At 37.9% G+C, this 20,261-nt stretch overlaps 2 protein-coding genes across 4 annotated transcripts in view; one reads left to right on the forward strand and one right to left on the reverse strand.

Moving 5' to 3' along the window:
* IQCH (IQ motif containing H) overlaps positions 1-16,557 on the reverse strand; it is a 198,145-nt gene extending 181,588 nt beyond the window's left edge. Inside the window, exons 1-3 of one of the 2 annotated variants that reach the window (XM_069458489.1) lie at positions 16,507-16,557; positions 9,304-9,426; positions 7,745-7,839 (exon numbers count right to left, since the gene is read on the reverse strand). In XM_069458489.1, coding sequence (XP_069314590.1) covers positions 7,745-7,839; positions 9,304-9,426; positions 16,507-16,557 — 269 coding nt within the window. Of the gene's footprint in view, positions 1-7,744; positions 7,840-9,303; positions 9,427-16,506 lie in introns of those variants that run through there. The other variant, XM_069458532.1, reaches the window with a different exon arrangement.
* A 290-nt stretch (positions 16,558-16,847) lies between these two features.
* Positions 16,848-20,261, forward strand: part of AAGAB (alpha and gamma adaptin binding protein) — a 46,478-nt gene continuing 43,064 nt past the window's right edge. For both annotated transcript variants that reach the window (XM_069458548.1, XM_069458557.1), the window contains exon 1: positions 16,848-16,929. In XM_069458548.1, the coding sequence (XP_069314649.1) occupies positions 16,857-16,929 (73 nt within the window). In that variant the 5' untranslated portion in view covers positions 16,848-16,856. The remainder of the gene's footprint in view (positions 16,930-20,261) is intronic.

Here is a 20,261-nt window from a genome sequence, read left to right on the forward strand (position 1 = left end):
AGATTACCAAGTTTTAACATCTTGTTACCCATGCTTTATCTCTCTCTCTCTCTAACTAGACTGCAGTCATATTCTATATAACTGGGATTTGTACACTGCACTGGAACAACCAAGAACAGATTGGATCTGAGGTGCTTCAATAATTGAGTGACGATGTACCTTCTAATCTACATTCACCATTTAATAAACCTCTTCTTTTCCTCTCACCGTTTCTATTACTTGCTTTGTTCTTGTTTCTTTTTTTGTTTCTCTCAAATACCCACACAACAGAGTGAGCATACAGTGAAGATTTCTGCACAGTTCTGATAGTGCGGGTACAGATGGCAGTCACCCTCCTAGTGTCAATAAGCAAAGCATGGTCGTTAAGAACAGTGTGAACAGATAGCACAAGCAATAAAATCTGTGAAAGCCAACGACGATAAAAGCAAGAACCACCCTTTGACACAGAAGAAGAATCATTGCCAAAGTGGGGATAAGAGTGAAATCTATTTTGAAAAAATACAAAAGCACTTGAAGCTCTCTGGAGAAAATATGCCACTTTTGATAATGTGCTTATTGTTTCAGATGACTGCCAGGAAAATCTTGCATTTGCTGGCATCCATTATTATTATCACTTTCTGTACCTACAGGTTTTTGTCTCTACCAGACAAAACTACTAGATTTTCCCTTGAGCAGTAGTTGCTTAAAAGGAAAACCATCTTTTGTGAAAACTAGGCTTTCTGGTTTTCAGGCAGTTATGGAGTGGTAGAAGAGTGCTAGATTGCAGACGTTTGATAAGGACCTGAGTCTGGGCCTCACCATTGACCACGGGTGTGACCTGGGACTGGTTTACTTAACCTGTGCGAGCCTCAGTTTTCTCATCTTTAAAAGGTGAGAGTAAATATCTACCTCATAAGTTTAAAGAAAGTCCTTTACAAACTGTCAAATTACATGAAAATATTGACGATGATTATTATGATAATGATGACAATGAGGATGATAATTATTGCACATCTGCTCTAAATCGTTTTTAAAGGCCTATCCAGGGATAGTAGTCATTTGGAATGAACTCTCCTGATTTCCTGAGTTTCTATAGAGTGCAGCCCCCCACACGCTGGAACAATGTTAATTTTCAGTTACTCACAGGAACTGTGATCCACTGTCAAAGGAGCAAACAGAGAGCTGCAGTCCTTATTATATGCCTCTCCTCTCAGAAGGAGTTGCTGCTGCAGGACTTTTGGCCTCTGACACTGAATCAGTCTCACAGTTTGAGCAGACAGTTCCTGCCAGCCTGACTGCCACATCCCAGTCCTGGTTCAATCCCAGTGGAAGAGGCTTACTCCCACCCTTATAGCAACAGGGTAGCAGAATTTCCAGGACCAGGTTCTTGATCATACATAGATAAGCCCTCTAGGTGGCCAAAAGAATATTGATTTCAGGCAGTCATGTTCATCCCAGAAATTCCAAGCACAAATCTTCTGCATTATAAAAACCAAGAATGTTTGTTAAAATGCAGATTCCAGGACACCATCTGGGAGCCAAGGAAAGAGAATTGCATACCAAAATTTAAGAACCATCACCATAGTGGTCTCTCAAATAGGGTACCCACATCCCAGGTGATATAATACATAAAACAATGCCGTTGGTCATGTAAGCAAAGTATAAGAATTTCTATTTATATTAAAAAAGAAATAAATTATAAGAAATTACTTTGTGCTACCATTTAATATTTAGCTTGTTGCTGGGTCCCCCACACGGTCCTGTCTCTTGCTGTTCTGGAGACATCCTGAGTAGATCTGCTTTCAGAGCATTAGAATGGAGTGCAGTTTATTTATGTGGCGGGTTTATGAATTATATTATCTAGTTTTAACTAAGCCTGAAAAAATGGGCACATGTCTTAAAAAGATTTCTGCAAAAAACATACTGTATTTGGAAGATAATAACAAGCATCCATGAACAAGAAAATGGCAGAGCTGACATTTTTACTCTTAGCCTGAGCTTTTCTGCAGCCACATTAGAAAGTAAAAATGATGATAATCCAACTGAACTTAAGAAAAGTCAGCCAAAGAAAACCCCAAAACTTAAAAATTATCCAGAAGACTAAATATGGACTTATATCTATCATCAATGCTAAACTTCGCCTAAGTGTAGAGTATGTTTTGAGATATTAGCTACAGTCAGTTTAAAGTCATCATGATTAACAAGATTATGCAAACAGAACATTATAATTAATAATCTTTATTAATACGAACAAAAAGTTTTGTGTCAATAAAATTTTTTAAATTTAAAAATGTTTATCTTATCTTTATCTCATTACTTAAAAATTTCTATTTTTAAAATTCTACTAATGTATTTTATAATGTATTTACTACATATGATAAAGTATATAATTTATAAATAAATATACATATGTTATGGGTACATGCCCAGATTTCTTTAAATGATGGCTGTGTGGAATAAAGCCAGGTCCAACTTCGGTCCCAGCTTGAAAATCTCAGGAAGTTAAGTCCCCCCTCTGACCTCCTGATCAATGATCAATGTTATGACTAAGCAACCTGCTCCTCAGTGAGTCATGCCGTCAGTAGACTAAAAAACACCTTCCTACTTGGATATTATAAGCACTTCATCAGGGGACCTCAGAAGAAAAATGCACTGAATTGGCCAGTCCTGCTTCTTCCAGGCATGAGAACCTAAGGAATTCTGGGCTCTGCAACCTGCCTTACATATCATCTCCCAGTAGGCCATGCCAGACTCTGAAGCCAAGTCTATTTATGACAGTCTTTCATGGCAAGTGCAGAACCAGGTGTGATTATCTACCTGGAAGCAGAGAAAATGTCAACCATAGGCAATAACCCTCGATCTCCTGGATTGTCCTGCTTCTATCTATTCCCATCTGCTGCTATTGCTTCTCTTCCTCCCTAAGCCACACCCTATGACTTTTGCTTTGACTTCCAGGACCTGCCTCAGGCTTGTTTACTTTGAAGACCCAGTTTGGACTTTTCTTCAGTTTTTAAACTTCGACCCACCTCATTTCATTTCAAATTACATGCCACTTTACCCCACATATCCACAGCTAGGACAAAGATGCTCCTGCCATCTCCTCCAGGCTGGTAGGGCCCATACAAACTTGGAAGTCTTCCTATCTTCCTGATAGGAAGGCCACTGATTATATGATTGTATTGAATAGGAAATATATGATCCAAGGACTACTTCTAGGTGCCAACTCCATGCCCCAGACAATATTTTCCCTCACTCTTCCAGACCCTAATAAGGGATAAGGACATTTCTTGGCAACAGAGAACTATATAAGAAAAGATCTCTGCCAGAAACTTTCCATTTTGTTCTTCCAGCTGCAACTGCTACCTAGTTAGCTCTTTTCAGTTATCATAACCTGCAAACCTATAGGCCAGACTCCCTGTTCTCTGTCAAGATGAGAGGAAAATGAGCAAGCTGGAGACAGGAGAACCTAAGTATTGGATTATTTTATTAGAGTTGGTGACAGACATCTCTTCTCTTGTTTATTTTTCCCCAGCCCTTCCATTCTGAGGCTTTCTTAGTTGCTGCTTGTACGCTTGGTCCTTGATCACACACCTCCACCTGCTACAGATCTCTGGGCTGCCATCTATGTAAGCCTCCCACTTTGCCCTCTGGGGCTCTCTTAATTTCAAACTAAGAGTTGATACATTCAATGGATAAGGTAACCTCCAATATTTTCTTCTCCAAGAATCTCTTTTATTATTTTCCCTATAGATTCCTTATTTTAAAAGATTATATATACTAACCTATTTACGAGTCATAGTTTTAGTTCCAAATTTAAAAATTAAACATATGAATGGCCAAAAACTAAGATGTTTAATCAGTATGGACTCATACATTTTATTTCATTGAATTGTTTAATTCAAGTTAAGAGTATACTTTTAAAATTTTAGGCTAATCATAATTTATTTTAAGAATTTAAAATACTGAAAATAACTTGCAAACATCATTATTTTATCTTTCATGAGAATGACAGAAAAAACACTAGATTTAGAATGAGAAAATTGGACTTTATTAGAATTCCTGCAGACTTTTTGGCTATGTGATCTTGTGCAATTTATTCAATCATAGTTTCCTCATCTATAAAATGTAGATAATCATAATGCTGACTTCACAGTGTTATTGTAAAGCTTATTTGAGATAATGTATGTAAAAGTGATTTGTAAAGCTTAACATGCTATATAATGTACATTTGCTTATTTGACTTCTGGCCTCCTCCTTTCCAAGACTTTTTCTAAATTGACATATGGCCCTATCTATTTCCTTTATCTTAGCTCCCTCATCTTAATCTACAGGGACTTAAAACTTGAAGCTGCATATCTTCCCCAAAACCAAGTCCCATGTGCACTAGAAAGTTCCAAGTAGCCTCAGACCCTAAGTCAAAAACAAAACATAGTGCTTTTTTCCCTCAAACTGACTTCTCTTAGCTATCATTTTAGATCAATGATTCCTCTATCTTCTCACTGACCCAGTCCCCAAATCTTGGAGCCAACCTTGAGTCTCACTCATTCTACTTCTATACAATCTCATGTTCATTGAGATTCTTTCCAAATGTCTCATACCTAACCTTTCCTTTTACTCCCCCGCCATCATCTTTGTCCAGGCCTATGTATCTCAGATTAAACTGAGTAACAAAGACAAGGTCTGTGACTAATCAGTATATCCCCAATATCTAGGATAGTGCTGGTAAAGAGCAGCTGTTCAATAAATGTTTGTTGAATAAGTCAATGATAAATAAATTATTAAATGAATATGTAATTGTGGAAATCTATCTACTAATTTCCTATCTCTAGACTATGTTGTTTCCCAACCACTCTATACAGCACTTCCAGGTTAATCTTTATAAAATGTCATTTTCATCATGTCATAATTTGACACAAAAAGCTTCAATGGTTTCCTACTTTCTAAGATGATGAATTTAAAACTTACTATCTAGTATTAAACTCTTGCCCAATCTGTCCCCTACTTTGTCTATTCCATTGTTTTCCCATTTCTCTTCTCTAAGCCTACTGGTCTTCACAGTTGAAAAGGCCTCCTATGTTTATTCGCCATGTGGTTTTTCATTCATTTTATTTTTTCCTTCTCAGAACGCTCGCCCTTTTCCTTTCTGCATGCCTGAGTCCAAGTACTACTTTACCCTTGAAATCTTTTCAGACTACAGTAGCCCATATTAACATCTCAAGGTTCTGATCTCCTATTCAACTTATAGCACCTTTTAATCACGTGCTATGATGCACTGTAATCTGCACTGAACTAGTCACTCTGACCAGACTCTAAGATACTTGAGGTCGTGACCTTCTTTCAAATTCCAAAGAGCATTAGCCGTGGTACTAGCACATAGTTCAAATTCATTTGATAACCTCTTGACTTCAATTAAATATGGGCTGAACAGGTGTTCTAATTCAGGATGCCAAAGTGGGGACAAGGAGAAAGGCAAGGAAACGGGCTTTCAGACTCACCATAGACCCAGACGTTGGTGGAACTCTGGAGTGCCAGTGTGTTGACACTATAAAGAAGTAATGATGACAGACAGTGTTCCTACATCATGGTGTCCACATCATTGGGACATTCCCAGACCTTTCTGCTACTCTAGGTTCCTAGCATTTTGGAATAACTTTTCTCCTATTCCAAAGTAGAGCACCTCATGTGATCAACATGTTAATAATCTGCCGGGAAGGCACAGGATACTTAAAATTTTCTCCAGCTTTCTAAGAGATATGAGGGTACTAAATCATATATAGTCCATTACTATCTGTGCACCTCAATGTTTCATTCTTTCACTTTGGCTAATTATTCTAATATGTGCAAAGACGATTTCAATTAATGAAAAGAACATTAAGAGTTGAGGGAATCTTGGTTCTAGTGTTGGTTCTATTCACCAACTCTCAGATCTTGGTCAAGTCCTTTAACCTCTACGACCTTATTTTACATATTTATAAAATGAGGATAATACTTATCAAGCCCATGACATACTATTTTAATAATCAAATAAAATAATATAAATATACTACATATACTATCCATGGAAGGAGATAAAGCATTATCATCAAGAGCAAACATTTGTTGAGGCCCTACCATGTGCAAGACACTATGGTAAACTAGGACTACTGAGATATATGAGACTTGATCACTGCCCTCAAGAACAATAAAATAGTAGTTACCAATATAAAGTGATAAATTATGTATGCCAATAAGTTGCAGAGGTACTGAATGCTATAAAAATTCAGAAATAATTTGAAGAGGTGAGGGAAAGCTTAATAGAGAAGAGGGACCAAGGCTGGATCATGAAGATAAACAGAGAACAGTGGTAGTTGGTAGTTGGCCTCCTAGATGGCCCCTAATGGCCCCCTGGTATTCATGCCTTTGTGTAACCCCTTCCTCTTCAGTGTGGGCTAAACCTACTGACTCACTTCTAACAAACAGAATAGGGTAGAAGTCATATCACTTCTAAGATTAGGTTACAAAAAGACTGGCTTCCATCTAAGGCACTCTCTGGGTCTCTCATCGGCTACCATGTTGTGGAAATACTCAGGCAGCCTAAGAGAGACTTGGTGAGGAACCAAGGCCTTCCAGTAACCATGAGTAAGCTTGGAAGCAGATCTCTCCTTCTCCCTCTACCCTTCATCAAATCTTCAGATGAGACTGACCCAGCCAACACTTAGATTGCAGCCTTATGAGAGATCTTGAGCCAGAGGCACTTAGCTAAGCTGTGCCCAGATTCCTGATCCATAGAAACTATGAAATAATGTTTGTTGTTCTAAGCCACTGCATGGGTAATTTGTTACACAGCAATAGATAACTAATACCTCCTAGGCAGTAGGTATGGAACTGTGATGAATACAGAGTAGTCTGAGATGACAGATGTTTATGTCTGTAAAGAGTCCTAGGTAAAAATAGGAAGGCCAGGGAAGGTCTTCCTCTACCAAAGGATGATGGATGCTGGTGGCACTACCTTCATGTGGGGGCAAGGGAGACAGGTAATGGACACCCAAAGCTCTGCTCCCCACTACTGAGTGCTGGGACTTGGCTATGTCTATAGCTTTCCATGACTCCTTATGCACTACTTTGGAACCTTGACTTCACTGCCTGCTATTATTCACTAATGCTGGACATATACATATATACACATATATATGTGCATATATATAAATGCAAATAAGGGCCACAGGATTTTTAAGCTTAGTACAAAAGGTTACTCTACATTCACTCAAATTCAGAATTCCTGTATGTAAGAAGGTCCGCCACTTATTTTTAACTCAATTCTAATTTTATTAATCATCTCTTAGGATATATGTAATAGATATTTCAAGAAAGTTATATTATTTTTGTTTTGTTTATCCTGGAGACCAAAATAATCTTTATAATAAAGCACATATGACACTGTAAAGTACCGTGTGATCTAAATAGTGTAAAAACTGATTTGCATTAACACATTTTCTTTAGGAGTTGAATTTTAGATATCTTTTACTAAAAAACAACATAGAGTAACACCACTAGGAACCTGAAATAATTGTCAAGCATTAGAACTCAATAGAAGTAACCTACAATAAACTTCATTAAAGTCCAAATCCTGCCATTGACATCTTATGTAAAACTTCTACTGAAATTAGTAGAAAGGATGTGACCAAAGCCAAGAAAACTTTGCCTTTATCATTATCTTACCTGAGTGAGAAAAGTTATTTTTTTAAATTTTACCTACTTTGGGCTCTAAAATAGCTATTTTACTCACCATTTGGAAGCCTGAGGAGTATATAAGCTCTCATCATTAACAGGAGTCGTTAACACATTATGGTTTACAACATTTAAATACTTCTCAATGTGAATCTGTTACAGAAAAGTCAAAGTTTAGGCAATTATAGTGGACTTAAGATACTTAGCTAATTTACTTTATTTCATTAGGTTAACACTCTGAATTGTGTAATTAAGCCAAAAAACACAACATGCTTTGTGTTATTAAACGCCTAAGGTATCGTTAGGCATCTTAAGGCCAAATTACTTCAACTATCCCAAACAGCATAATAAATAACTGAAACTCAAAGCCTCAGTGACCTGTAGCATTCTTTAAAAATGAAATTGTGCACAATAGTCAGTAAATTGCTTAGTCAGGTACTAGGCAATACAGATATGGAGTAATGTCTTTTTCTTACAGGAATTTTCCTTTTTCCAAGCAAAGTATTTGGCCTTTAGGTAACAGGTTATTTAAAATGGCCAACCCAAAGACTCCAACTGGTAATCATTACCAGGTAATATAAGACTATGATGTACTGGCCTGAAAGGGCTATAAAACACACATTTCTCACAGCCTCAGGAGCTTAGAGATAAAGCTGCTAACATAGCAGAGTGAAAGTCTGAAGCAAAAGCAGAGACACTGAAAATAAGAGGTCAAGAAGATGGAGATGGACTTTATTTGGAAGATGGATCCCATTAGCTAATGCATCCTTGTTTCATAAGTGAATATTATCCTGGCCTTCTCTGCCCTTAGCTCTGTTTATAATGATGAAATTTCTATCTACTTAATTTCTCTGTTCCAAAATTTGTACATTTCTTTAGTTTTACCCACTTGATTACAACATTACAAAAGTGAATAACTTGACCAGGCGCAGTGGCTCATGCCTGTAATCCTAGCACTCTGGGAGGCTGAGGCAGGAGGATGGCTTGAGGTCAGGAGTTTGAGACCAGCCTGAGCAAGAGTAAAGACCTCATCTCTACTAAAAATAGAAAAAATTAGCCAGGCATGGTGGTGCGTGCCTGTGGTCCTAGCTACTGGGGAGGCTGACGCAGGAGGATCACTTGAGCCTAGGAGTTGAGGTTGCTGTGAGCTAGACTGATGCCATGGCACTCTAGCCTAGGGAACAGAGTGAGACTCTGTCTCAAAAAAAAGAACTCAAAATAGTTAAGCTCTTAGGGAAAAATCAATTCTTATTGTTTAGAATCCTGGAAAATCCCAGTAAATCTGAATTGTATTGGTATGGATCCTTTTGGGTTAGGCATATTGTTGGATTAATAATATTTTAAACTCTAAGTTCTTTTTATCAAACCACATTTTAGGAGTTGTAGTGCATAATCTTACATTTAATCTACTTAAATTCTTTGTGGCATATGACAAATCAATCAGTCAATAATTATCATTATCATCTGAAAAACCAACAAAATAAGAATGCTGATGACTGCCCTAAAATAAATCCAACTCTGTTAAAGAATTACACAGGGTCCTGCCACAATTCTTTCCTTCTACAGGCTTCTTTTCCTCCTTGTAGTATTCTGTTTAATATCTAAAACTCTACTTACTTTTAACCCCATTTCAGTCCTTTTGATTGCTGTTTCAAGATTCTGAATGTCTAATCTCTGTTCCTTTTTCTCAAGTGAGAATTTGGTAAACTTTTCCTTTAATTGATAAAGGTCTTCATGGACCTATAAGTGTAATAAATATAAAAAATTGAAAGAATACAGACATAGTCCACCTATAGCAGCTATTTATCTTAAAGGTTTATAATATGCTTGGAGTTGCTAGAGCCATAAAGTTGATTTTATGATATTTATTGAAAAAGACTACCTCTATGGTTCTAAGATGTTCTTTATTTAGAATGTTCCATTACTGTCCCTCAGATTTTGAAAAACAATGCTTTCATGCAATTTCTGGGATTTCCCCCCCTTTCATTAGAAATAGATTTAAGATAAAACTACAACTCGATGGCTTCTGCTTTCTCAGGTGGTAAAACAGGTAAGCCAGAGATGATAAGAAGTTTGTGCCAGACTCCAGTTTGTACAAATTGGTTAAGAGGAAAAAGAACAGAAAACTTCCAGCAAAGAAGTTCTAGTGTCTTTCAAAAGACTATTATAAATGTATTGACAGGGCCTGTTGGTTTTCCATCCTGGCTGGATCTTCCCCACTTACTGCTCTAAAGTAGCAGTTCAGTAGGCGTTGTAGCCTTGATTTTGTTTCATGTAGTGAGAAATTAAAATAATCTCTGAAGAAAAAGCCACATCTTATTACTTTAACATTTCCCTTCAACTTGTATTTTTCTTGGAAATGATGAACATCTCTCCAATGTCAGTCACCCTCAGAATAAAATGGGCACTATGAAATTAGAAAGCACAAGATTCTCTGCATTCATATTAGAAACCAAACTTCAGATAAATACAGATGGCACCAATTATTATATGGGCTGCTGCCACAAGAAAAACATTTTGTTATGCAAATTTATGAATCCAACACCTGTTTCAGCAATAGTCACACCAATAACAATCTGCAGACTGGGTTGCTAAAGGCATTTTGAAATGGTTACCTTTTCTGTTAGTATAACTGGACTCACACATTGATCCAACCTGTTATTGATTACTCTCGAATGTTCTCACAGAGCCAAGTATTCAAAAGATCAGAATTTGCATCTTTTCACAGAATTTGCATCACAGTCTGGTAGACACATTCTGGTCATTTGTACTCTGCACAAATTGTCATGTAAAGCCTTCAAGGCTCACAGATTGAAATTTGAACACACCTACTCCTTGACTATAGGCATTGAGGGTGAAGATGTACTTCTTTCGATGGTTTTGTCCAAATTACTGTTGCAAGCTGATTTATCACCTATTGTCTGAAAACATTTGGAAAGCATAAAGAGGTAGTTCAAGGGCAAGGCCCTTTCTAGGCCCCTATTTTTTGGTTCCTCCTTTGAATGCACTGATTTTCCTTCCTCTAGTATCTGTAGCTCCATGTATCTTTCTGTAATTATGTCTTTGAACTGCTAGAGGGAGTGAAAACTGCCCTGGATTACTCATCAGGGTACCAAAGGTTTGCTTTTTTTATTTGTCTTGTATGGACAACAATACTTCTTCATAGAGTTGTGAAATAATATGTAACAGGCTTGGTGCATAGCAAGAACTCAGTAAAGGGCAACTGAACATAATTTGTAGCTCTATCACTTCCCATTTACATGATCTCCATATACATCATCCAAATTTTCTGAACCTCTAATTTCTTAATCAAGAAACAAAGAATAATTACCCTACTTATTAGAATTCTTGACTGAAAATGAGGTAATATGTATGAATATGAACCAATATAAGCTTTGGTGCCAATAGGTATGTACTGGAATCCTGCTTCCTCCTTTACTAAACTAAACTTGGGAAAGGTACTTAGCCTCTTAGAGGCTTAGTGTTCTTAACTGTAAAATAGGAATAACAGCTACCTTAGAATAGTGGCAAGAATAAAATGAGTTAAAATACGCAAAGTGCTTTGTATAGAGCTATCCATATAGGAGGACATTGAACAAATGTTAATTTTCCTTTCCTGAATTATATACTGAAACTCATTACACTATAACTGATACTCAGTAAATGTTCGTTGGATTGAAAAACAATGCTCCCTAATTTTTCTCAAGAGGTTTTCCTTTTCGTGCCAGATATTTTCTTCGTCCCTCTTCATAACCACCTGTTTGTTTAACTGTAATGGAGACAAGTCCTGCAGGAAATGTTACACTAGGCTTGTGTAGGAAAAGAGATTTTAAGTTCTAAATGGCTGTTCTTTCTTCAAATAGATCTAGTCTACCATACTAAAGTTTTACATGTCACCTATCATCTCAGTGATTGTCAAACACATTACTTTCCATACATTTTCTACTTGGAGAAAGGTTATCATTTTGTTACTTTAGGGACAGAGCCACTTAATAAGAAGCAGCCCTTGGAAGATTTTATGTCGAAAAGATTTGCTCTAGAGTGTGAAAGAGCCATGACGCCAGACTCAGTATTGTCAGTAGCAATATAAAATTCCATTTTATTCATCTCTGCTAAAGATGGAGTTTGGCTGAGTCATTCTCATCACTTTAACCTCATTCATGTTTATATTGTATGCACCTGGCAAATCAAGAGAGATTAATATGAAAGACAGTGACAATATCAAACTGTCAATTATTTCCAGTATTTCCAAGGCTAGTGTTAACATACAACTGTTGGATTTTTGAAATATAATTTCAAAAACAAACTAAAAAGCTAATTTTTATCACAAGACCAGGTAATTCTTTTTGTACAAACATATGTTTAATAGTTAAGTCAAACAAGCATTTATAAAGATATATTTAAAAAGACACCACATTATTAATGAAGCATAAAAGCAAAGCTTTTAAGAGTTACTAGTTAAATAAAAAACATTTAGGAAACATCCCAGAGTCACTACCACACTTCTTCAAGATTACTTCACAAACATGTCATAGCCTATTTAAAGATCTACAAATATTGTATATATCATACTGGGCAAGTTACTTTACCTCTGTACTTTAGTGTCTTCTGTAATCTGGGGCTCAAAATGATCCCTGCCTAATATCATTGTTGTTAGAACTTAATGAGATAACCCAAAATTCTCAGCACAGTGTCTGGCTCTCAATGAATATTGGCTATTATTTTCATTATCATGATGATTATTATCACTATAGTAAAACCTCACTATTCTGATTAGTTGAGAAAAGATCCAACTAAAATTATAAAAAGTCTAAATTACAGACTTGAAAGTAAAATAAGGTAAGTAGTTAACAAAATGCTGCCTAGCAGAATTCTATGTGGAGATGGTAATCATATTTCTTGAACCAAAAATGAAAACATGGACTTTGATACATGATCTGACAATGAGATAGAATATTCACACTCAGACTATCCTGGAAAATCCAAACATTTAATGTTTTCATAATAAGTCACAAAAAGAGTTTATAATTAGAGCACTCATTATTTGTAAATATTTCCTCTTAAGTATTTTAGGCGTTTTCTCAAAATATTACTTTTACTATTAATTTGTACCATCCATGATAAAAAGGATTTTCTAAATAATGCTAAATGTCAGTCTGGCTCCATACATACTTGAACACAGAATAAATTATTGGAGACTGAATTAATGAATAGATCATTATCCAGTCCATCAGGATCTATGAGCCCAATCCTGCGCTGGGTATAATGGGATATCCAAAAACCCAGCTAGTAACTAACAGAGAAACAAGGTGTACCTTGTTTGCCAAATAGCAACACCTATAAAGTTCCAGTTAAGAATGAAGTAGTCCTAATTAACAAGATAATAATAATTTTTCATTTTCTTCTAGGAACTTAGAATAAGAAGCAGCTTAAACTTAAAAAGATAGAAATGTACATAAAAGTAAATAATATTAAATAGTAAGAGACCAGACCATATCTAATAATAACCAACATTTACTGTTATACTTTATGTTTTATCCTATATTTTAATCCTTAAAAGATCCCTATGAGGAGGTTAATTTTATTATATTCATTTTATACCTGAGGGAATCTGAGGCTTAATGAGGCTAAACTGTGCAAGGTGACACAGCTGGTTAAATGGTAGAACTATTCAAATCCAGGCAGTCTGACTCCAGAACCTTCAAGCTTAACCATTAACTAGTAGTACATGTATAAATATACAAATCTATACTTGTAAATATAGAAAGCTAAAGGGTGGTAAAAATTCAGTGGAAAAGGCAGGATTTAAATATCTAGAGGAGCATAAGGGGAGACTTTCTTTTCATACAAGGAATGAGGGATTCAAAAGGTTTGAGAAGAATGCTTGCACTTTCTATGTATATAAACCTACCTACCTCTAGAGTTTCTGATTCAGTAGGTCTGGAATGCAGCCTATGAATTTGCATTTCTTATGAGTTCCCAGGTGGTGCTGATGATGCTGGTTCTGGGACCACGCTTTAAGAATCACTGGCCTAAAGAGTTGCTTAATGTATCTGATTGAAACACAGACCTAATATGCCATATTGGGGTGAAGCAACTGGAGATTTAAAGTACCTCTGCTTTATAGTCAATTACATGCACAGACACACACCCCCTCACTTGCCAGAAATAATTTGATTGCCTAGGCTAACAGTAAAGGAGGTCCACTTTTATAGTAAAGAGAAATTATGTAGTTTTGGGGAAATTAGGTCAATTTAGAGTCAGAAGTGGATCTAATCCAAACTATGTATCGTACAGAAAAGGAAATTGAAGTCCAGTAAGGTGAAGTGACTAGCCCAAAGTCACCCATTTGTGAGGATGTCAGAGCCATGGTCAGATCTCTATTCTGACTCCCAAGTGCTCTTTCCACTGGACACACCAATCATTGGTGGCCTGTTTAAGGGAAATAAACCATAGCCCCAAGTAGAAGTGGAATTCATTCTGGCATGTTTCAGAGTAGTGCTACATGCTCACAAGGACTCAGGAGTCATTGGGAAAGTATGTAAAGTCTTCCAAATTTCTTCATTATACATATGCTATATGTACCGAAGAGAATTTTACATTATACAGAGATCAGCCTCAATAATTAGGTTAACGTATAGGTTTTCTTCCTCTACACAGCCTTCCACTTAGTGTCCGCAGTAACCCTTTTAAACAAGTGAGGGCGCTGATTAACATGGATATGACTATTCTTAGCTCTTCTGTCCTGTTTTACAATTTGACGTCAACAGATATCTGTTAGTGTAATGTGGTATCCTAGGTTGACCAAATAGCTCCCTCTGGATCCCACACTGAAATGAAAAGTCTTCTGGCTTTAATATACTATTCTGCACTATTCCAAACCACAAGGGAGCAGACCTTGGAAATAGAATTATCTCAAGGGAAAGTATGAAATTAAGCATAAGAATTTCCTCCAGGTTCTGGTCTCTTTTTCAGAGATGTTCCAGGTCTAAAGAAATAGAGGAAACTAAAGAGAAACTTAATTGCTTCTATAGTCAACACGAGATATACTGCCAGGAAGAACTGGCCGTTTCTAGGTATGAGTCTCCACTACTGTTCCAATTATTTGGAGTCCATAAAAAGAGCAGGTATGTTCAGTGAAGAATTAACCTTACCCAAAGGGAGGTCTGGACTTTGCTCTTGGCTCCTGGGAAGTGATTTCTAGGACGCTGAAATGTCCTAATAGAAGTATCTTCGCGGGCTTTGGCCACCAGATATTTTAACATGATTTATGATGGGGGTTTTGATCCATGCTGTATTAGTTTAGACCTCTGGAGGAGTGGGAGACTAAGGGCATTAAATCTGACCTCCAGGAGGGGCTGGGGACTAAAGGTCAGCCACAAGGACAGTATGAGATTGAGCCCCAATAAAGACTCTGTATAACAAAAGCTCAGGCAAGCTTCCCTGGTTGGCAGTTCTCTGAATATTGTCATATATTGTGGCTGGGAGGAGGTAATTATGTCTACAACTCCACAGGGTTCTGTGTTTGGACCCCTCCTGGACTCTGCCCTATGCATCTCCTCCCGTGGTTGATTTTAGTTTGTATCCATGCACTATAGTAAAACCATGACTGTAAGCACAGCACTTCCCTGTGTTTTGAGTTGCTCTAGCGAATCATTGAATGTGAAGGTAGTCATGGGACCCTTAAATTTGTAGCCAGCTGGTCTGAAGTGAAGGTGGTTTTAGGGACCCCTGAACTTGCAGCTGGTGTTGAAGTAAGGGCAGTCTTGTGGGGACTCTTCCCTCAGACTTTGCATTTTGGCTAAACTCACTGCAGAGTGATGGTGAAAGACAGGATGATAAAAGATGAGGTAAGATTTAGGCATGATTCATAATGCGTCAGTCTATGAAATTGATGAGTTTAGGGGCTTATATTTGGGGAAATGTGTATTTAGGGAATACTCTCCCAGATAGGAGGTAAGAGATCAAAATTCTGACAGAAAGAAAAATGAGAACCCTTTGAAGAGTGAGTCCCACTTCAGACCCACTGAGAGTACTGCTAGAGTGACCTTAGGCAAATTACTTCAAGCCTTAGTCAAATGGAGCTATATATAACAAAGTGATGATATATGTGGAAACATCTTCGAAATACCATACGTAAATATGAAAAAACAAAATGCTCTAAATATTTCAGAAAAATCTAAATGTAACTGTTACAATCTGAGTTATACTGGAAAAGTCAAACCTTACTTGATTATTTTCCCTCTCAGATTAGAAAAGTTGTTTCGCTATGTTTTAAAATTTGTCACATTTCTGATTTCAAAACGTTAACTTGATTTGCCATCCAAGTTATCTTTAACATATTTTTCTGTGTGTGTGTTCCCAAGCAAAGGACATTTAGATCCAAAAAATTGGGGTGCTTAAGGAAAGCAGTTCAGGTATTTCAATTTTTTCCCAAATTTCTTATCACCTCCCAATGAGTCTGATTTGTCTTTCTTCCACTTCTCGACGTCATGGGTTCAAATTTTTCAGAATACAACATTTTAACATGGTGCCTCGGTGCAAGATGGATTTTTCTTAAATAAAGGTTCCGGGCGAATGGTCCTAAGAGTTTTAGCAGGGGCAGAGTAGTCGTGCTTCTGGAGCGCAACCTCCAGGGGACGGCACCAGGAGTGCGCTAGGCCCATGGGGGAGGCCTGGGGGGCGTTTTGGGGAGCTCCTCCCGTGTGGGAGGCAGTCTGGGGACGGCGCCCCAAGTCGCTGGGCCCGAATGAGTCGGCGCGCTGGGCCTCTCTCGAAAGAGCAGGGGCTGGGAAGAGCCAGGGAAGGTCCGTTTCCCACCTGGATTAAGATGGATCCAACAGGGTCGTATTTTTCAGTCTCCTCAGTCATGGTTAGGGCCCGAGAAGGCGAAACCTCCTGGTGGAGGCGAAGTTTCTAGGCGCGGAAACCTTCGCGGGGAGGCGGAGCTGGGGAAGACGGGCGGGAGGAGGTACGCTCGTCCCCATGGCAACACCACGCTCGGCCCGGCCTGTTCCACGCTGGGAGCGGAAGGGAGGGGGAGGGGGGTCAGGCAGCCAGTCCGCTCGGAGAACGCGCTCTTCTTGGCGCGTCTCCCCCTCGCGCCGGCGGCTATGGTGCAGCCCAAGGCGGAAGCGGCTCCCTGACGGAACCGGCTCGCGGGCGCAGTTATGGCTGCGGGTGTCCCTTGTGCGCTGGTCACCAGCTGTTCCTCTACCTTCACCGGAGACCGGCTGGTTCAACGTGAGTAGCGAGGCGCCTGGGCCAACCTCTAAAGCTCTTGGACCTCGGCGGGCGACAGCCCCAAGACCGCGGCCTCTCTCTGGGCCTTGGCCCCAACGCGGGCACTGGGCTCTTCTTCCACTCGGTCGAGGTGCCCAGTCTCCCCAGGTGTCTGCCCCAGCTCTTAAACTCGTTGCTTTTCTGCCCACCAGGCCTACTTCTGCATTCCTCTTATGTAAAGTGACACTGAGCCTGTCCAGCCCATCCCACAGGTTGTTGCGAGGATCCATTGGGATGAACCTAAAGGCTCTCGGGTTCATCTCAGTGAGTGAGTGTAAGGTGCTGGAATTGTTGATATTATGAGTTTTCTTGCTATCCTTGCTGTTGAAGTAGAGAGTATGTTTCCTCTGAATTCTTGGCTACCCCTTGATGTAGATAAGACTCGTTAGCCTTGTTCCCTCCACTCTGTAGTTTTTCACTAACTTGCCTTCCTGCTGAGGGTTGGGCTCTCTGCCAGCATTAGTTTTGAGGTATTACTGGGCCTGGTGTCTTTGCTTCTGGACCCTCATGGTGGCTGTCAAACTAAACAACTCTTAAAAGAAACCCTGGACAAGAAGACCAATGTAGTAGAGAGCAATGGCCTGGATCATAGACCAACTCTACCACTGAAGGGCTTTGTGAGGTTAAATTATGTATAACTCAAGACTTCTACTTTAAATGTATGGCTTAGAATCCGAGCAGTGACTCTTAGCTGTATGATCGTGGGCCAGTCAACCTCTGCCCTTCAGTTTTTCTATCTGTGAAATGGGATAATTTTCACAGGATTGTGCTTAACTCAGAAGCTGGCACTTAGTAAGCATTCGATAAATGATAGACATTTTTATTAAAGCACATTGCTATCTCTCTAACCCTGAGTTTCCTGATCCTTAAAATGGGGCGTATGAATCTATCTCACAGGATCGTTTGAAGGACAGGTGACATGACACTTTGAAAGCACTTTGTAAACTATAAAGCATTGTACAATTATACCTACACCTGTCAAATGACAGAATTAGGCAAGATGTCCCTCCAACACAAATATTCTATGACTTAGTTATTGTCATTAGAAAGTTCCTTGCTGGGGTAAAAGTTTAATTTAATTACAGCACTTGCTAAATGGTAACTAACTGCTCTAATTATGCCATTTCCTTACCTCTAAGCAGTGTTCCTTCCCATTTCCTTCCTTCTGTCCTTTTTTTTTTATTGTTTCATTGTAAACCTAGTGCATATTCATTAAGTAAAATTTGGCATATGGAGAAAAAAAAAATGTCAGCCATAGATAATTTCATAACCCAAACACAAATAATGCTAACTGTGCATATCCTTCCAGCCTTTTTTTCCAATGCATAGTTTTTAAGAAATAAATAATTACATTTCATATTCAATTTTATCCTGATATTTTGTCCTAATATGTTCGATCCTAATATTTATCAAAAATTGGTTTCTTTCATATAATCCATCCAGTGAATGTAGCAGAATTTGCTCAAGATTCTTAAAAATTCTCAGTGTATTTAACATTCCAAAAGACATATACATTTGGATTCCCATTAGTGATATATGAAAGTCTTTTCAAAGACAACCTCAGGAATATTAAGTATTCTGATGGCTATGGTGCTCTGTCATGTGCTTTAAGGATCAGAATTGCCCAAAGTGGTCACTGCCTTGACGGAACTGATTAGCTGTAGTTGGCAAATAGTAACATTGTACTTCTGTAAAGTGTATTAACATTATTGGGGGTAAAATTAATTCTGTAAAATAAGCCATTTTATTTCTGTATGTAAAGTATCTCTTAATTACAGCTCAGGTTAAAATTAGATGACCTTCCTTTGTGACTCATTTGTTATGTGGTAGAAGATAAAAGAAGAATAGTTAGTGAGGAGATTACTTGAGTAAAGAAAAGTGAACGGTGAAAGTTTGCTTATATTTCTTCCAAGGTTATGATTAGAGTAGCAGTGAATAGTATTAGAATGACATATTTGCTGAGCATTTATTCTTTTACTGTAATTAAAGATTGAATTAAATTAATCATGGGTTGAGGCTAATTTGGGCATAAGAGATGGAGATTACCATAACATTTTGTCAAGTGTTCAGTGATATTAGGCCATGGTATAGTTTTGCCTTGAATCATACCTTTTTGGGATGGTTTGGTTCCATTCCGTGTATCAGCAAGAGAAAGCTCCAATTTCTCTTTCCTTCAACATCTGATCTATTTTACTGCTTTTAACCAACAATGGGATAGTTCATAACCAAACAACCAAGTTTGTTAGAAATGTACTTAAAATAAGAATCAGTAGGCTTCTATGAATAAAGTACATGCGTGGACTTTGTGAGATACGTTTTTTTTTTTTTTTTTTTTTTGGTCACTCAAAGGCCTTATTTTCAGTATTCTGGGTAGATATCTGATATCAGATAAAAGGAGTGTTACTGACTTACAGTGTAGACTTTTAAAGAGAAATGAAGGCTCAGGATGCTTGAGGAACTTGTGCAAGGTTATATGTGGTGTGAGAGCAAGTGTCTATACTCCAGAGCCAAAGCTCTTTCCACCTCACATATTTTATGAACATTTTACTTTTATTCTGGAAAAGTATATTCTGATAAATATTTATTAAACACAGAGCCAGTCTCTGTTCTAGTTACTGCAGCTAAAATGATGATTAAGATACCATTCCTGCCCTGGAGAAAGATGTAATGAAAATGTGTGCTCCCCTAGTGACAATATTAAAATGTGACATTGTACTCTCCTTCCCTAGAAGGAACTTTAGATAGAAAAGTTCCTGGAAACTTTTGGTTTTAAGGTATATAATGCTAACTTAGCAACTGTAGTTCATTCAGTTTCTACATCTGAACAAACATCTGGAACATGTGGAGCAAAATTCTTTCTTTTAGTGAAATGTAGGAATTTGGACATCTTATAATCATAATAAGCATTTATATGTATATCAGTACTCTTCCCAAATGTCTTTTAACATCATTTAATTTGGTCCTCATATCCCTGTGAAGGCAGGTTGTATCCATTTTACAGATGAAGAAACTATGGCTTGGAAATACTAGGTGACTTGCCCAAAGTGCTCAGGTAGTAAGTGCTGGAGTAGGTAGTAAGTGCTGGAGTAAGTTCAAATTCAGGATTTGTATGCATGGGAATGTATGAATGAAATGTGCTGGGATTCTGTAGCAGTCAGAACTATTTAAATTTAAAGTGGTGGCTTTGGTGTAAGAAATGATAGAGAAGATTAACCTCTAAAAGAAGGTTTTAAAATGTGCTCACGTTGCCAGTTAGGATGATTGAAGTCTTAATTTTGAATGAAGAGGGAAAA

This window comes from Eulemur rufifrons, chromosome 2 (assembly GCF_041146395.1).
Source record: "Eulemur rufifrons isolate Redbay chromosome 2, OSU_ERuf_1, whole genome shotgun sequence".
Lineage (NCBI taxonomy): Eukaryota > Metazoa > Chordata > Mammalia > Primates > Lemuridae > Eulemur > Eulemur rufifrons.